At 40.2% G+C, this 14,083-nt stretch overlaps 1 protein-coding gene across 1 annotated transcript in view; it reads left to right on the top strand.

Annotated features, from left to right (window-relative positions):
• uts2r2 (urotensin-2 receptor 2) overlaps positions 1-14,083 on the top strand; it is a 37,694-nt gene that overhangs the window by 17,082 nt on the left and 6,529 nt on the right. The window contains exon 8 of the mRNA XM_041220680.1: positions 2,785-2,908. Within this exon, the coding sequence (XP_041076614.1) occupies positions 2,785-2,908 (124 nt within the window). The remainder of the gene's footprint in view (positions 1-2,784; positions 2,909-14,083) is intronic.

The raw sequence follows: 14,083 nt of genomic DNA, 5'->3' as shown, positions 1-14,083 counted from the left end.
ACAAGGTAGTATGTGATAACTCTTTGGAGGCTGGCTTTGACCACTGTAGCAAGGTCTATTTACTTCATGTATAGTATCTTAATTACCAGTCAGTTTCTTTAATCCAATGTGTCTCTCTACAGTAGCTGTCTGCCTGCTTGCCAGTCTCTCTGTCTGCTTGATATCTGACTATATCTGTCTCGGCTTGTATACAGTATCTATCTATCTACTGCAGGGGTTGGAATCCTCAGCCACTCTGATATAATTGGGTTTTTCTCTTTTTCTTTAGAATTTATAGGACTTTTTTTTTCAGTGACGCTGTGGAAGGGTGTGGGGTATTCACTGACAGGGAGACAGAAAGTTTATTTGAAACACCGCTTGGGTGCCCTGATTTATTCCAGCCACAAGGTGGTGATATTACATAGTCAACCCAATACCAGCGATGGCAAAGGGTTGCAGTCCACACTTGACGCACACGCAGGTGCCTGAAATAATAACACTATGTAACACAATTTTTGTTCCTGGGTAGTAAGTGTTATTTCCTAATTGCTTATGCCTCAAAAGTACAGAAAATGGCTATTATTCCCCACAAACTTTGCTTTTGTGACCAGGACGGTGATATTTCAAAATATCACTATTTCCAATGGGAAAATGGGCAAATGTGTGTCTTTTCGTTCACATAAAGTCAGAAAAAAACAACATATGAATCCAAATTAACATTTATTTATACTAAAGTAATACAAAGATGACTACAAAAGATTTAGAAGTGAGTAGTTTTTCGAGATTTACAATTACTGTATTTACAGTATAATTGTAAATCTCGAAAAACTACTCACTTCTAAATCTTTTGTACGATGTGATGGGTGGCCTGAATTTCAGACCAGGGTGCCAAAATTTTATAAAAACACTAAGCAACTGAGACTCCTATCCTATTAATGTTTTGTTATGTGTTAACCACTGCTGTGACTTACAGCTTCAGAGCCCCTTGCTGAAAGCTCTCTCAAGCTAAACCGATTAGAGTGTCTTATGGTAAAATCCATACAAGCAGCAAGGCGAGGAAGCTTTTATAGTCTTTGCAACGTAGACTGCAATATCAGTCCAGCAAAAATGCATCCTGTTGTGTGTTTGACTACCATGAACTTATGTATAAGCTATTCAAACAGAAGTATTCTCAAAAAATTAACACAAAATAGACAGGAGACGTATAGTGGAACGCTCTTGTCCTCGAGGAGGATATACTGTCATGTCTCCTGGAGTATATTATATTAACACGGTATATCCACTTCATATGTTTTATTAAACCCTGTCAGCTTTATCAGCAGTTGGTTTCCAGACAGCAGTGAAGAAAAAGGTCTTGAGGCTTGTATCTGTCTGAAGTCTGTGTTTTTTGAGTGGAGAAATTGCTGAAATATGGCGGTAGATGTTTGTTACAACCTTTGTGTGTTTTTTAGAAGTTTTTTTCATTTAGCACATGTTAAATCTCATCTTCAGAAAGCTGAGGAAAAAGTGCTTCAGCTATATTTTCTCTTTGTCATCTGAAAGGTGAGCACATCGGTCTAGGTCAGAGTGGTTTCTATGAGAATATGTACTATTGCTATGGAAGAATTAAAACATATATATGGTTGCTATGACTGTAGACCGCTGTTAGGACTTTGGAAGCTGTAGTGTATACTATAATCTGTCAAATGATGGCATTTTAATGAATCGCAAGAATAATAGGCAACACACATAATGGTAGCTCATGGCCTCCTCTCGTTCATTCTTATATACAGAAAACAACACATTCATGGTAAATGTTTTGGTAAGAAATGTATTATGAAATCGTAGATGGTAAAAAGTGTCACTTTAAGGGCACTTTTCTCACTTAGTGAGATGCATGGTTCAATAGTACTGGCTAATACAAAGAATAACACACAGCACAGACACAATCATTTCTCCCGACAGTGAGTGCTCTTAGTGCAGGTGCGTTGCAAGGTAATTACAGTGACAGTCGTGCAGTGTAGTCCGGGCTTGATGCTGGCCTGTAGCGGCAGCTCCCGTTTTGTGTTAGCTGTCTAACAGTGACAAGCACAGAGAGTTAGTTTCCACAAACAAACAAAACATTTAACACTCATGATACACTTTTCACAGTCCATTTCCACCTCAAAGGAACAGATTACATAGTCGCATGCCCAATTATACCCTTAGTCACGCCCCCTGTGACAGCTAGTTCAATCACATCTCCTCCAATCCATGACTGACTGTTCGCATACCGCTTTCGGGCGATGACTTCGGGCATTGTAACGCCGCCCCCGTCCTGGATTGTTGGCTTCCGACTGACCCTGGAATGAACTGCCAGACCAACCAGTACGAGGCACTCTGTTCCTGTTATACAGCGCTCTCACAGATCGTAAAGGAGATTGTTGACTAGGATTCATTTGCGCTCTGTCACAATTTCCTTTGTGTGATATGTTTTTGATATTCTGTTTTAATTATGAATACGTAAATGGTGATTTTTGCCATAGAATACATTTTGTATTCAAAGTGTTTGTTCAAGTATTTGAATATTTGTCCCAGAACTCATTTTCTGACTCTGTGATGAGGGAGAAAGCATCATGTTTGTGACCATGTCGCCAGTCACTGGGTTGAAGCAGCATGTCGTCTTCATTGAAACAGAATGTTCTTTGTTGTATGCAATTCCATTTTCCACAAACCCAAATTCAATACTTCTTGCAAGCCAAGGTCCAGAAACCCTATTCAAAAAGAGTTAAATCTCAAGTTTACTGTATAAAACATTTACTGAGGGGTCCTCTTTTTGTGTCCCAGGTGACCTATGGCTCTTTTGACTACACCTCTCTGCTCTACCTGTCTGACTATGGCTCAGATTTCGGAGGGGGACGCTTTGTGTTCATGGACGGAGTCGCCAATAGGACAGTGGAGCCCCGAGCTGGTAAGAGCCCAACATACAGACACAGCTTAGAAACCATTACAGTGTCATTGATATGCTGCTTGCTTTAACAATTTTGGAATTCAACTTCAGCATCTACAGCTTTAAAGCAGTATAGCTTTTTTTCATGAAAGTCTTCTTCTTTTCATGAAACTCTAACCCAGTGGTTCTCAAACTGGGGGGCACGGACTGTATCCTGGCAAGGTTCAAGATTTATTTATTTATTTATTTTAATTTTAATTACAGTGTACATGTTAACCTAGGCTATACCATGTAATGGGCAGATCATTTATGTGGGCTTTATTGGCTGTTTTAGTTGGATCGGCAATAATAAGGGTTTCATTATCAGCCAAAATTGTTTGTCAGACTTGTTGAAGGTCTGTAACAAAATGGTTGATTGTTATTGTCGATACGTTGTAGATACGACTGTTAGTGTAGGCATTGTGCAGGTATTGCAAAGTCCATGAACAAAACCAAATGTTAAAACATTTTGCACTGTGTAATACTGAGCTGATTTTGCCAGTGCTTGCTAGTCTATTGACCACGCTGAAATGATTTTGAAGCAAATAAAAGCATTTTCGTTCTGGCTTTATTGTTAAAGATTTCACATGTGGCAATACTGCCCTACAATTACTGCATAGTGCTGTGTTATCATTTCACTGTGCATCATTCCACTGTGTTATTTTGTGAACCATAGTTTTAAAACAGAGATGACAAATACTTATCGTAAAAGTTTACCAGTACCTTAAAATGAAGGGTCAAATAAGAATGAAGAAGGCTGCCTTTGTTGTTCTCCAGGTTGCTGCAGTTACAGTATAGATGCTATCATGAGTTAGTGTAAATGAGATGCTGTTTTAGCAGATGTATTTATTTAAGTAAACATGTATTTAAATGTTTTTGGACTTAAAAGTATAAATGCAAAACTGTGACTCTTTTTGTGAAAATGCTGTGAAAAAATCCCCCAAGATAGCAGATCCGCTGAATTTAATACCAGCCAAAATTTCCCGTTGCACGGTATGTATTAGCTTAAAACAAATCTTTATACTGAGACCTTCAGGCATGTCAAGGTTTGTAGATGGCGCTGTGCATCTGCCTGGTGCTTCTGAATGACGTCCGCTGCCATCGGGTAATGTGTGTTGTTTATCAGCTTACTTTGTAGTAAGCGTTGATCACAATTGGTAAACTGTAATTTGCAGTGTTAAGTGTCCTCATATTACGATGGATTTGTGGGGGGGGGGGCCAAAAAGTCCAAAAACTCCAAAAACTCCAAAAACCACTGCTCTAACCGATACTTTTAAGGACCATAAAAAAGCACCAAAAAGCACAGTTGTTGGAAAAGGTGGAGATCAATTCTGGACAGTTTAACAGAAACTTCATTACCCAGAGAATGGAAAAGGTAAGGAATTGGTTATCCAGCTATCCTAATGCTGAATTATTGGGATCCTTTTAGACCAAACTAGACAACGATTTGAGATAACTTAGGTACTAGAAACTGGAGAAGCACTGATGGACCGAATGGCTTCCTCGTTTTCCAGTCTAAGTTGTTTATCTTGAATACAGGAATGAAGACAATCAATTTGAGCCATCTCCAGTTTGGCATTGTGTCAGATCAATGAGACGATAATAAAGCTCACAAAATGCACAACTTGGCCTGTCTCACAGAATTCTGTACAATTTGGAATCATTATAAATTTCTGCTGCTTCATTCAAGGGCTTTCTGATGTGATAATTGACAGGCTTTTTAATCTGTCCTGAACGAAATAATTGATTTAATTCATTTCCAATTGACTATTCTTTTATTATTTCCTGTGGCTGTAGCATACGATTATTACATTTCTTGTTATATAATTGCCTAATTTTGTGGTCCTTTGGCATATTAAGTACTGCTCATGTTAAGTGACAGTAATTGTAGGTTGAAATCAAGCCTTGACAAATGCTCCATCAATGTTATCTCATTTAGTACAATGGCTGTACATTTTGTGTTATTATTGTCAGCCTGCTACTTAGAAGCTGTTTGGGGAGGGGTGGTGATTATATTATATTTGGGGTTTAACAGGTGAAATTAAACTTTACTTGTTAAAGAAAGACTGGTTGAAAAATGGAAACGTTATAGTCAGAAACATTGTGGAGGTGCCCACAGATGTATTTGGCCTTTCGTTCTGTGTTGACAACTATGTGCGCATCACAGTTAAATGTTTATGCTGAGAACTTTCTTTTGACCACGTTATTGAGAATCAAGGCATGTGATGGAACCTCTATGTACGTATGGTGGCTGTAGGTCCTGTAAGTTGTTGATGATGCTGGCAGTTTTAATTTTGTGTTCACACCTGTGCTAGGGGATGGGTCTGTTCCTGATGAAGTAGGGCCTGGTTTTATTATATCCATTAATAAATCTCACAACCCAAAGAGAAATATCCACAGTGAAATGGTAAATCTACCACCATTAAAAAAAAAAAAAAAAAAGTGTGTGTGTGTGTATTATATATATATATATATATATATATATATATATATATATATATTATATATATATTATTATATTTATTTATTTATTATATTTATTTTTGAAAATGATTAAACTTGAAACGGTTTAAGAGCGGAGTAAAAAGGTCTAATTAAGCAAATGATTAGTTCAATTAAGGGTCTAGTTCAGTAATTGAGAGCTCGGTTGGAGTGAAAACCAGCAGACACATGGGGTCCCCAGGACCTGGGTTGGGAACCACGGAGTTGGAGTACTCAAAAAATGTACCTAATACTTTAATTGATAAAGTTTCATTCAAATGGAATGGAGCCTCGCAATTATTTCCAAATCAGTTTAATAATTTTCTGAAGCCCAAATATTCACAAATGCTTAAGCTTGCCACCATCATCACTCTGTTAACATAATACGTTGCAGGCATGGTAGCTGGTTAGAAACCCAGTCAGCACAAAGATCAGTTTCATTGACACGTTCTTAGTTTGCTGTGAAATTATTGTAACAAAATGGTTTCGGTATATAAGGAGACATACGTTGATATTTATTTTCTAAATAATTCACAAAGAAGAAACAAAATCCACAATAAGGCAAATGTTGTATTTAACAATTATTATTTTCATTTAAAAATGTTTGGAAGCTTGCAGGCAGTAGCGAGTATTAAATCAACTGGAACAATGAAGTATACCAGTATACCAGAGCATACACATGCAGTATCCGTTTCAGAGAAATGTACCTCTTTTACACATAGTAAATTGCACCAGTTTATTTTGCTGTGGTGTCATTAAAGCCAAGAGATTTGAAAGTCAGGGAGCAGAGCATTATTAGCTCTATAAAACTCTGGATGTACTGCAGAGTAACTGCAGATTTTAAAGTGGTCAAGAAAGCCCCACTTGACATCCACGTCAAGTTTACTTCTGGGTATAGAAGTGATTTTCCACAGCCTGGACTAAAAGGAAACATGCTGGTTGAACCAGCCTTCGTTAGGTTAGGACATGGTGATGTGCCTGCCTGTCCCTGCCTGAAATAATTCACATTAATTGAGACTTTCTCCCTGTAGTTAGTAGTTCTTTCTCATGCATGCTTTCACTTTCTCTTTGTTTTTTACATAAAGCCACACCGCTGTTCTCTCCCGTAGTGGAGGTGGTACGCAATTAATGTTCTAATGGCTGGTTTAATTACACAGCACCATGTAATTACACTGGGGATTGAAAAAGAGGGAAACAATCTTGGTGGTGCCGATTACCGATATTATTATTTGTCGGTACAATAAACAGTGAAAGCTCAAATTTTCTTTCTTACAGTTCTAATTTAGAGCTGGAATTTTGACAAAACACCCAGAAAACTGCATTTTAATTTAACTGCCAGTATCTTTTGTTGTTTTGCTGTATTAAATACAGTAAGACACCACCATCTGTCTTTCCAGCTTTGCAATGTTTAATTGTAGTTGTTTTTAATTCCAGCTCGTAGAATGCATTCCTTCAGCTACTGCTAATGAGGGAGAAACTGATCAGCAAGACTCTCCATTGACAGAATTTATAACCTTCCTATTATGTTCAGAGTTTAGGTTAGATTCAAACCAATTGAAACCACTTTAAATTGATGACATATGTTTTGCTTGCATAGCTTTTACTCTTTTTATGTTAATTAATGTAAAATCTCGTTATAATAAACTCAAAGATATATTTAATTGCATCATAACGTTCTATGAGCATTTTATTACACAGAAATCTAAATTGTATTGTACCTTAGTGTTTGGAGAAGGGAATGAGTGAAGCTTAAGCTTAGTGTAGAATTAATATAAAAAATAAAAATGAAACGTCTCTTCATGAATCGACCCAAAACTTAATGTGAGGGTGTGGCAAAGTGCATGCCCCTGTGTGTATTTTGTGTTATGTGTTTTGTGTTAATGTTGGTGTATAGTCTTTGGTACACGGGATATAAACGGTCTGTGTAACACGAGTGTTTAAAATGTATATTTGTATTTAGGCATGAGGATTGCACAGCAGTTCACTTGCAAGTAAAAAGTAATATGTGAGCACAGGGAATTGCACTTTATTAATTCACGTGCAGTTGTACCGCAGCTCCAATTGAATGATTGATTAGAAATCGAGTCTCGGTACAGCCGCTTAAAAGCAGCATGTTTTCACTCACTCGGGGTTGTGTGTTCGGTGAGTGGAGAATGGGATTGGAGACGGAGTGTGGCAGGCTGGCGAGTGGATAGAGGCCCAGACATAGTCTGTAGTTCAAAAAAATTACTATTTTATTACAAATAAACAAAAATAAAAGGGCACAAGGGCCAAAATAAAGGGATTTAAACACAAATAAAGCAAGACAAAAAAAGCAAAAATAACAATTTCCAGGCTGGGCAATGCCTTCACTGGATTCAAACTTTCAAACATACAAACAAAACACCAACCTGTTTCCTCAGCTCCCTCTCCCTAAATGAGAAGCAGAGGCCTCCTTTTATGTCAGGTGGCTGGGCGCTGATTGATCGTTAAACTAATCATCTAATCAACCCCAGCCACCTGAACACAATGAACCCAGGCAGGTAGGGGAATTTAACCCCATCCCTGCCAATTTCTAAAGGGTAGAGCTGTGCTCTGCCACACACCTCCCCCCCCCCCCCCCCATGTACAACGTACACCGGCCACAATCGGCCAACTCCCCCCTCCCCCCCCCCCCCCCCCCCCCCAAGAGTCCAATTATGTCCCTTGGGTGGGCTGTTATGGTGGGTGGTGGTGGGCGGGATTCATGTCGGAGCCCCCAAGCCGCCTTTCGTTCAGGGGGCCCCGGATCTCCAAGGTAGTACGGCAACGGCGGCCCGGCTCCCTCTAGTGGGAGAGGTGGCGACGGCGGCCCGACTCCTGACCCTCGGCAACCCTAGAAAACAAAAAGGAGACACTGGCAACCCCAGGCGATCCAAATGAGTCATCCCTAAGCAGAGCGGGCGTGGCATCCCTGGGCGGTGCACGGCAGGCATCCTTGGGCCATAGCATCCTTGGGCCAGGGCGGCGGCTCCTCCTCCCTCTCGGGCCCTGGGGGCGGCGGCGGCGGCTCCCTCCTCTGGGAGCGGCGGCGGCTCCTCCTGGGGGCTGGCGGCGGCGGCTCCCTCCCTCTCGGGCCCTGGGGGCGGCGGCGGCTCCTCCTCCCTCTCGGGCCCTGGGGGCGGCGGCGGCGGCTCCTCCTCCCTCGGGCCCTGGGGGCGGCGGCGGCGGCGGCGGCGGCTCCTCCTCCCTCTCGGGCCCTGGGCGGCGGCGGCTCCTCCTCCTCCCTCTCGGGCCCTGGGGGCGGCGGCGGCGGCTCCTCCTCCCTCCCTCTCGGGCCCTGGGCGGCGGCGGCGGCTCCTCCCCCCTCCTCTCTCCTCCTCCTCCTCCTCCCTCTCGGGCCCTGGGGGCGGCGGCTCCTCCTCCTCCCTCTCTGGGAGCGACGGCGGCTCCTCCTCCTCCCTCTCGGGCTCTGGGGGCGACGGCGGCTCACCCTTCTTTATTGGAGTGACTGGGGCATCTCCCATGTCTACAGCCAGGTAATTAACCACCATGAGGGCAACCTCTGGGAAGGACGCTGAGTGGTGTTGTTCCTCCCACTGTTCCCACCTCTCCCCATCTCGACGCCACAGCGTGTTGATAACTATGGGGAGATCGTGGACGAGGTCTGCCTCAGGGTGCATCAACCAGTCCCAGATCTCCTGGGACGGTGGTGAAGGTGGTTCTGGAGGTAGTGGGGTGGCCCCTGATGCCCGGGGTGAACACTGCACCTCTTCCTGGGCCTGGTTGTAGGGGCATCCTGCCCAGTTGTGGCCGTCCTCCTCACACTGGCCACACCAGTTTGCCGGTGGCACATCTGGACAGGACCGCCAACGATGGTCCTCCTTCCCGCACCAGGAACACCAGGGGAAGAGGCTGGCTGGGTCCTCCAGCGGTGGCTGCAGCAGCTTACATTTCTTCAGCTGCTGCTGCTTTTCCTGCCTTTGCCGCTGTCTGCTCTTCTTTCCCATGTTTTTAAAAAAAAAAAAAAAAATTCCCCAAAATTCCACAAAACAAAAATACTGCTCTGAGCCTCTAGGTGGCGCTATCCCACTGCTGACACCAAATGTGGCAGGCTGGCGAGTGGATAGAGGCCCAGAGACGGTCTGTAGTTCAAAAAAATTACTATTTTATTATAAATAAACACAAAAATGAAATGGCACAAGGGCCAACATAAAGGGATTTAAACACAAATAAAGCAAGACAAAAAAAGCAAAAATAACAATTTCCAGGCTGGGCAATGCCTTCACTGGATTCAAACATACAAACAAAACACCAACCTGCTTCCTCAGCTCCCTCTCCTTAAATGAGGAGGGGAGGCCTCCTTTTATGTCAGGTGGCTGGGCGCTGATTGATCGTTAATTAAACTAATCATCTAATCAACCCCAGCCACCTGAACACAATGAACCCAGGCAGGTAGGGGAATTTAACCCCATCCCTGCCAGTTTCTAAAGGGTAGAGCTGTGCTCTGCCACACGGAGGTAATAAGAATAGTTAATAGTTAATAGAAGCTCAGTGTCTCTGTAGTTAGTTTTTTGTTTGTCTCTTTGTTTTGGCTGCCAGGACCGTGTCCTGTTTTTTTTGTACTGTTTTATAATAATAAACTGCACAGCAGCGCATCCATTTATCATTCCATCTCGCAGTACCGTGTGTTTCTTCTGGTCTGACGTCCCCACTACAGCCGTATTTGTCACAGAGGGTTAAATGAAGTGCAAGTTATTAAGAGAATGTTAGTATCAAGTAATAGAGTCTGATATTGAAGCAAGTGCAAGGTAAAGCAGTTTTTGTCAACATTTTTTTTTTTAGTATCAGATTCTGGGAATATATTTGGGGTAACTGCATGTCACTCTGTTTTTTTCAGATATATGCAAACATATTAAACGCTTATTAAATTGTAATGAAACTTGATATAAACACAATTTAGCATAAATTATTGGGTGTGATATATATAGAGGTGTCTGTACGTACGTGTGTCACACATTAAAACTTCATATTTCTTACCTTTTTATCCTTTTATTCAGTTTGCTTGTTTCCTTAGAAATGCGTCATCTCTGCAGTGCATTGTGGGATTGCAGTCCTAGGCAAGCTGTAATCTTGACGAAGAAAAATACAAATCCCAGTTTGTTAAATTTTTATTTAGGAAAGCCATATTGAGCTGCATTCAGCTCGTTTGAAAATGGGTCCTAGTCAACAAACGATTTACATAAAATACAACAATAGTAATAAACAAATGAATAAATCCATATAGATAATCATACACATTATACATTCAAATTACATACACAAGCCATTTTTTAATGAATAAACAACATGTTTGTTAAAATTACAGCAGAGGTCTTAGATCTAATTTCAATAAGTAAGTTATTCCAATCAGCAGCAAATGAAAAAGATTTATTTCCAGCAGCACTTTTAACAGTTGGTACCCTGAAATATTTTGTGCCGCTGGAATTATGTAGGCTGTATTCACATATAAATTCCTGAAATAAACAGTTTAGATCAGTGTGTGTGTGTATGTATATGTATGTATGTATATATATATATATATATATATATATATATATATATATATATATATATATATATATATATATATATATATATATATATATACACAGACACACACACATATATAATTAAGAGTTTTAGTGGGAGCTATTCTTAGCTCACTCTGATAAGGCCAAGTCTCAGGCAGTAGTAAGTGTGTGTGGTGCACTTTTTACTTAAATAATTTATATAAAATACGCAATGCAAATATTTTTGAAAAACATGTTTACAGAGATAATCATGAATAAACTAAAATAAGAGGATAGACAGCATCTCGCTTTGTTTCAATTTGGCGAATTTGTTAACACTACTCTGTTTTAAAGATCGCTCATCTGCAGTACAATTATTCAGAGAAAGTGGATTCGTAACTAAATCGACTGCGCATTTCCCTTGTCTGGTGAAATAAAAAAAATTATAGAAAGAAAATTAAATTCTAAATACTGAAATGTATTATTTTTCTCAATAAGTCGGCAAAATTCAGTGCTTGCTAACATATTAACACCCAGAACTTTCACTTTCCCATTGGCTACTCACTCGCCTTCAATTTTCATGCAGAATAGTGAACGGCCTCTGCTTGCTTATGATTGGACAGTTGCATAAAACTTGGTTGATGTTTCACTCTCTTATTGGTTAAACTTACTGGCAGTACCTGCAACTGAAACGGGCACAGTTTATGTCCCACCCAGGTAATTTATGATTGGGCTACCGCAGAGAAAATGCAGATATTCAATTGGTTGATCGTATCGCAGAGTAAGTACAAGCACAGCATAAGCGAGCAGCACTGTCAACAGACTGCCGTGACGCTTTTGCTGAAAACGTGTTTAAAGCTTTATTTATTTTCCGGCATGCTATGACCTGCCAGAAATGTGTTCAGGACCCTTAATTTAAGAACAGCTGCCACAGGCATGATGGCCTGGCTTCGCAGGCACGAATTCGCCCGTGGGCACCACTTTGAGAACCACTGGTTTAGATAGACAGGTAGCATATTATGCACCCCTTTTAAAAAGATTCTGATTCCAGTGGAAGTTCCTTCTATTGGCAGGTGATAACAGATTTAGCTTAAGGTACAATATACAGTGATGTTCTAGTGGAGAACACTGGAGTACAAATCTACATATCCATTGTACACTGTATCGATCTTCTTAAGAGCATCCTGACTAGCATTCATACAGATCACATTGTTGTAGTCTAGGATAGTGAACAGAAGTTGTTGGGCTAGTTTAAGTCTTGCTTTAAAATTGAAACAGTGTCGTTGACCATACAATACTCCAAGCATCCTTCCAGTTCTAGTACATAGATCTGTGATGTGTTTTTCAAATCTAAGCGATGTGTCGATATAAACACCTAGATATTTAGAAGTGTCAACTCTCTCCAAAGGTGCGGTGTTACTAGTCACAATTGTAAAATTGGGGCTAGTATTATTAATCATATGCTCTGAGCCAAATAACATGATATGTGTCTTTTTTTCATTTAAAATCAGACGGTTTTTATCAAACCATTTTGTAGTTCTAAAAAATCGCTCTGTAATAGTTTAGTTAAATCATGGATGTTATCAGAACTATAATAAACCACAGTATCATCTGCATACATATGTACTGAACTTTTCAAGTAAACGTTGGGTATTTCGTTAATAAAAATTAAAAATAAAACGTCCAAGAATTGACCCTTGCGGAACACCTAGGTACATAGGCCGGAAATCGGATTTCTTTTTTTCAAAGAGAACGTTCTGATAAGCAAGACTTAAACCACGATAATGTAGTACTGGTAACTCCAAGACTTCTTAACTTGTTTAGAAGTATTGTATGATTAACTAAATCAAAAGCTTTGGAAAAATCAATAAAAATGGCATCAGTTAGTTTCTTTTCCCCCATAGCCTGGTATGTATCATTTGTTAATTTCAGTAATGCAGTTAGAGTCGAGTGGGCTTTTCTAAAACCAGATTGACAATCTGTGAGTAAATTGTTTCTTATTAGATAAGTGGTGAATTGGTTTTGCACAATTTTTTCTGTGATCTTTGATAAAACTGATAAGACAGATATCGGCCTATAGTTGCCTGCGACAGTAACATCCCCACTTTTAAAAATAGGAGATACTATAGCTTGTTTCAACTCATACGGCATCTCACCAGTCATTAACGACATATTAATTAAAGTAATAAGTGGATTTTTCAAAGGGTAGGCAGCAGCTTTTAAGAGGCGGTAGCTCTTAAGTTGAGGAAACGTCTTCCTAGTTTGGCAGTAAAAATATCAATGAAACGTAACAAATTGAAAGACGAACATTTCCATTAGAATGGCACTGGCTTTAACAATGACTTTTGGCACCTAGAATGAAGTCTTCTTTTCTAGAATGTTGATGTCATCATTCCATCATCGTACTGTACTTTTCTAGATTTAGGAAATGCGTGTTCCAAAATCTAGAAAAGGGAGGATGGCTAGTGCTAGTTTGGTATTGTTGATGTCGTTCCATGAGTCAAGTAGCATCAGATTCAACGAACAAATGAAAGATTCATCAGCTTACTGAGACAAAAGTACCCTTCCTTATCTCCTGTAATACCGTTGTGTATCTTGTTTTAAGTAATGATTATTGCACAACTTAACAACATACCTCTCAATAATCTCAAATAGGTTCATCTGTTTCTACTGTACATTCTTTATAAATTACAAATACGGTATGAAATCATAATAAAAAAGCTGCACTCATAGCATGCTATCTCTGTTGTCAATGTAAATGTAGCCATTGAAAAAGGTTTCCAGTGAAAATGTTTAATTTATTAAGTGTCTGTTACTATTGCTAAAAAGATTTTGTCAGTGTTACATACTATTGTGTGCCAGGACAGGGAGCCCTGAACATGGGAGTGTCTGTTTGGTTGTTTAATTTTATTTGTTAATTGTGATTGCCAGCCGATTAGTATTGTCAATTAGAATCAGCTGGCCTGTGTAAAAAGACAGCAGTTGGTCTGGTAGAGGTGTGTGTGTGTGTGTGTGTGTGTGTGTGTGTGTGTGTGTGTGTGTGTGTGTGTGTGTGTGTGTGTGTGTGTGTGTGTGTGTGTGTGTGTGTGTGTGTGTGTGTGTGTGTGTGTGTGTGTGTGTGTGTGTGTGTGTGTGTGTGTAAAAAGAATAGTAAGTGAAACGCTTG

The sequence above is a fragment of the Polyodon spathula genome, chromosome 20, assembly GCF_017654505.1.
Source record: "Polyodon spathula isolate WHYD16114869_AA chromosome 20, ASM1765450v1, whole genome shotgun sequence".
Taxonomy (NCBI): Eukaryota; Metazoa; Chordata; class Actinopteri; order Acipenseriformes; family Polyodontidae; genus Polyodon; species Polyodon spathula.
Note: the sequence above shows the minus strand (reverse complement) of the source record. Positions and strands in the feature narration are given on the sequence as shown.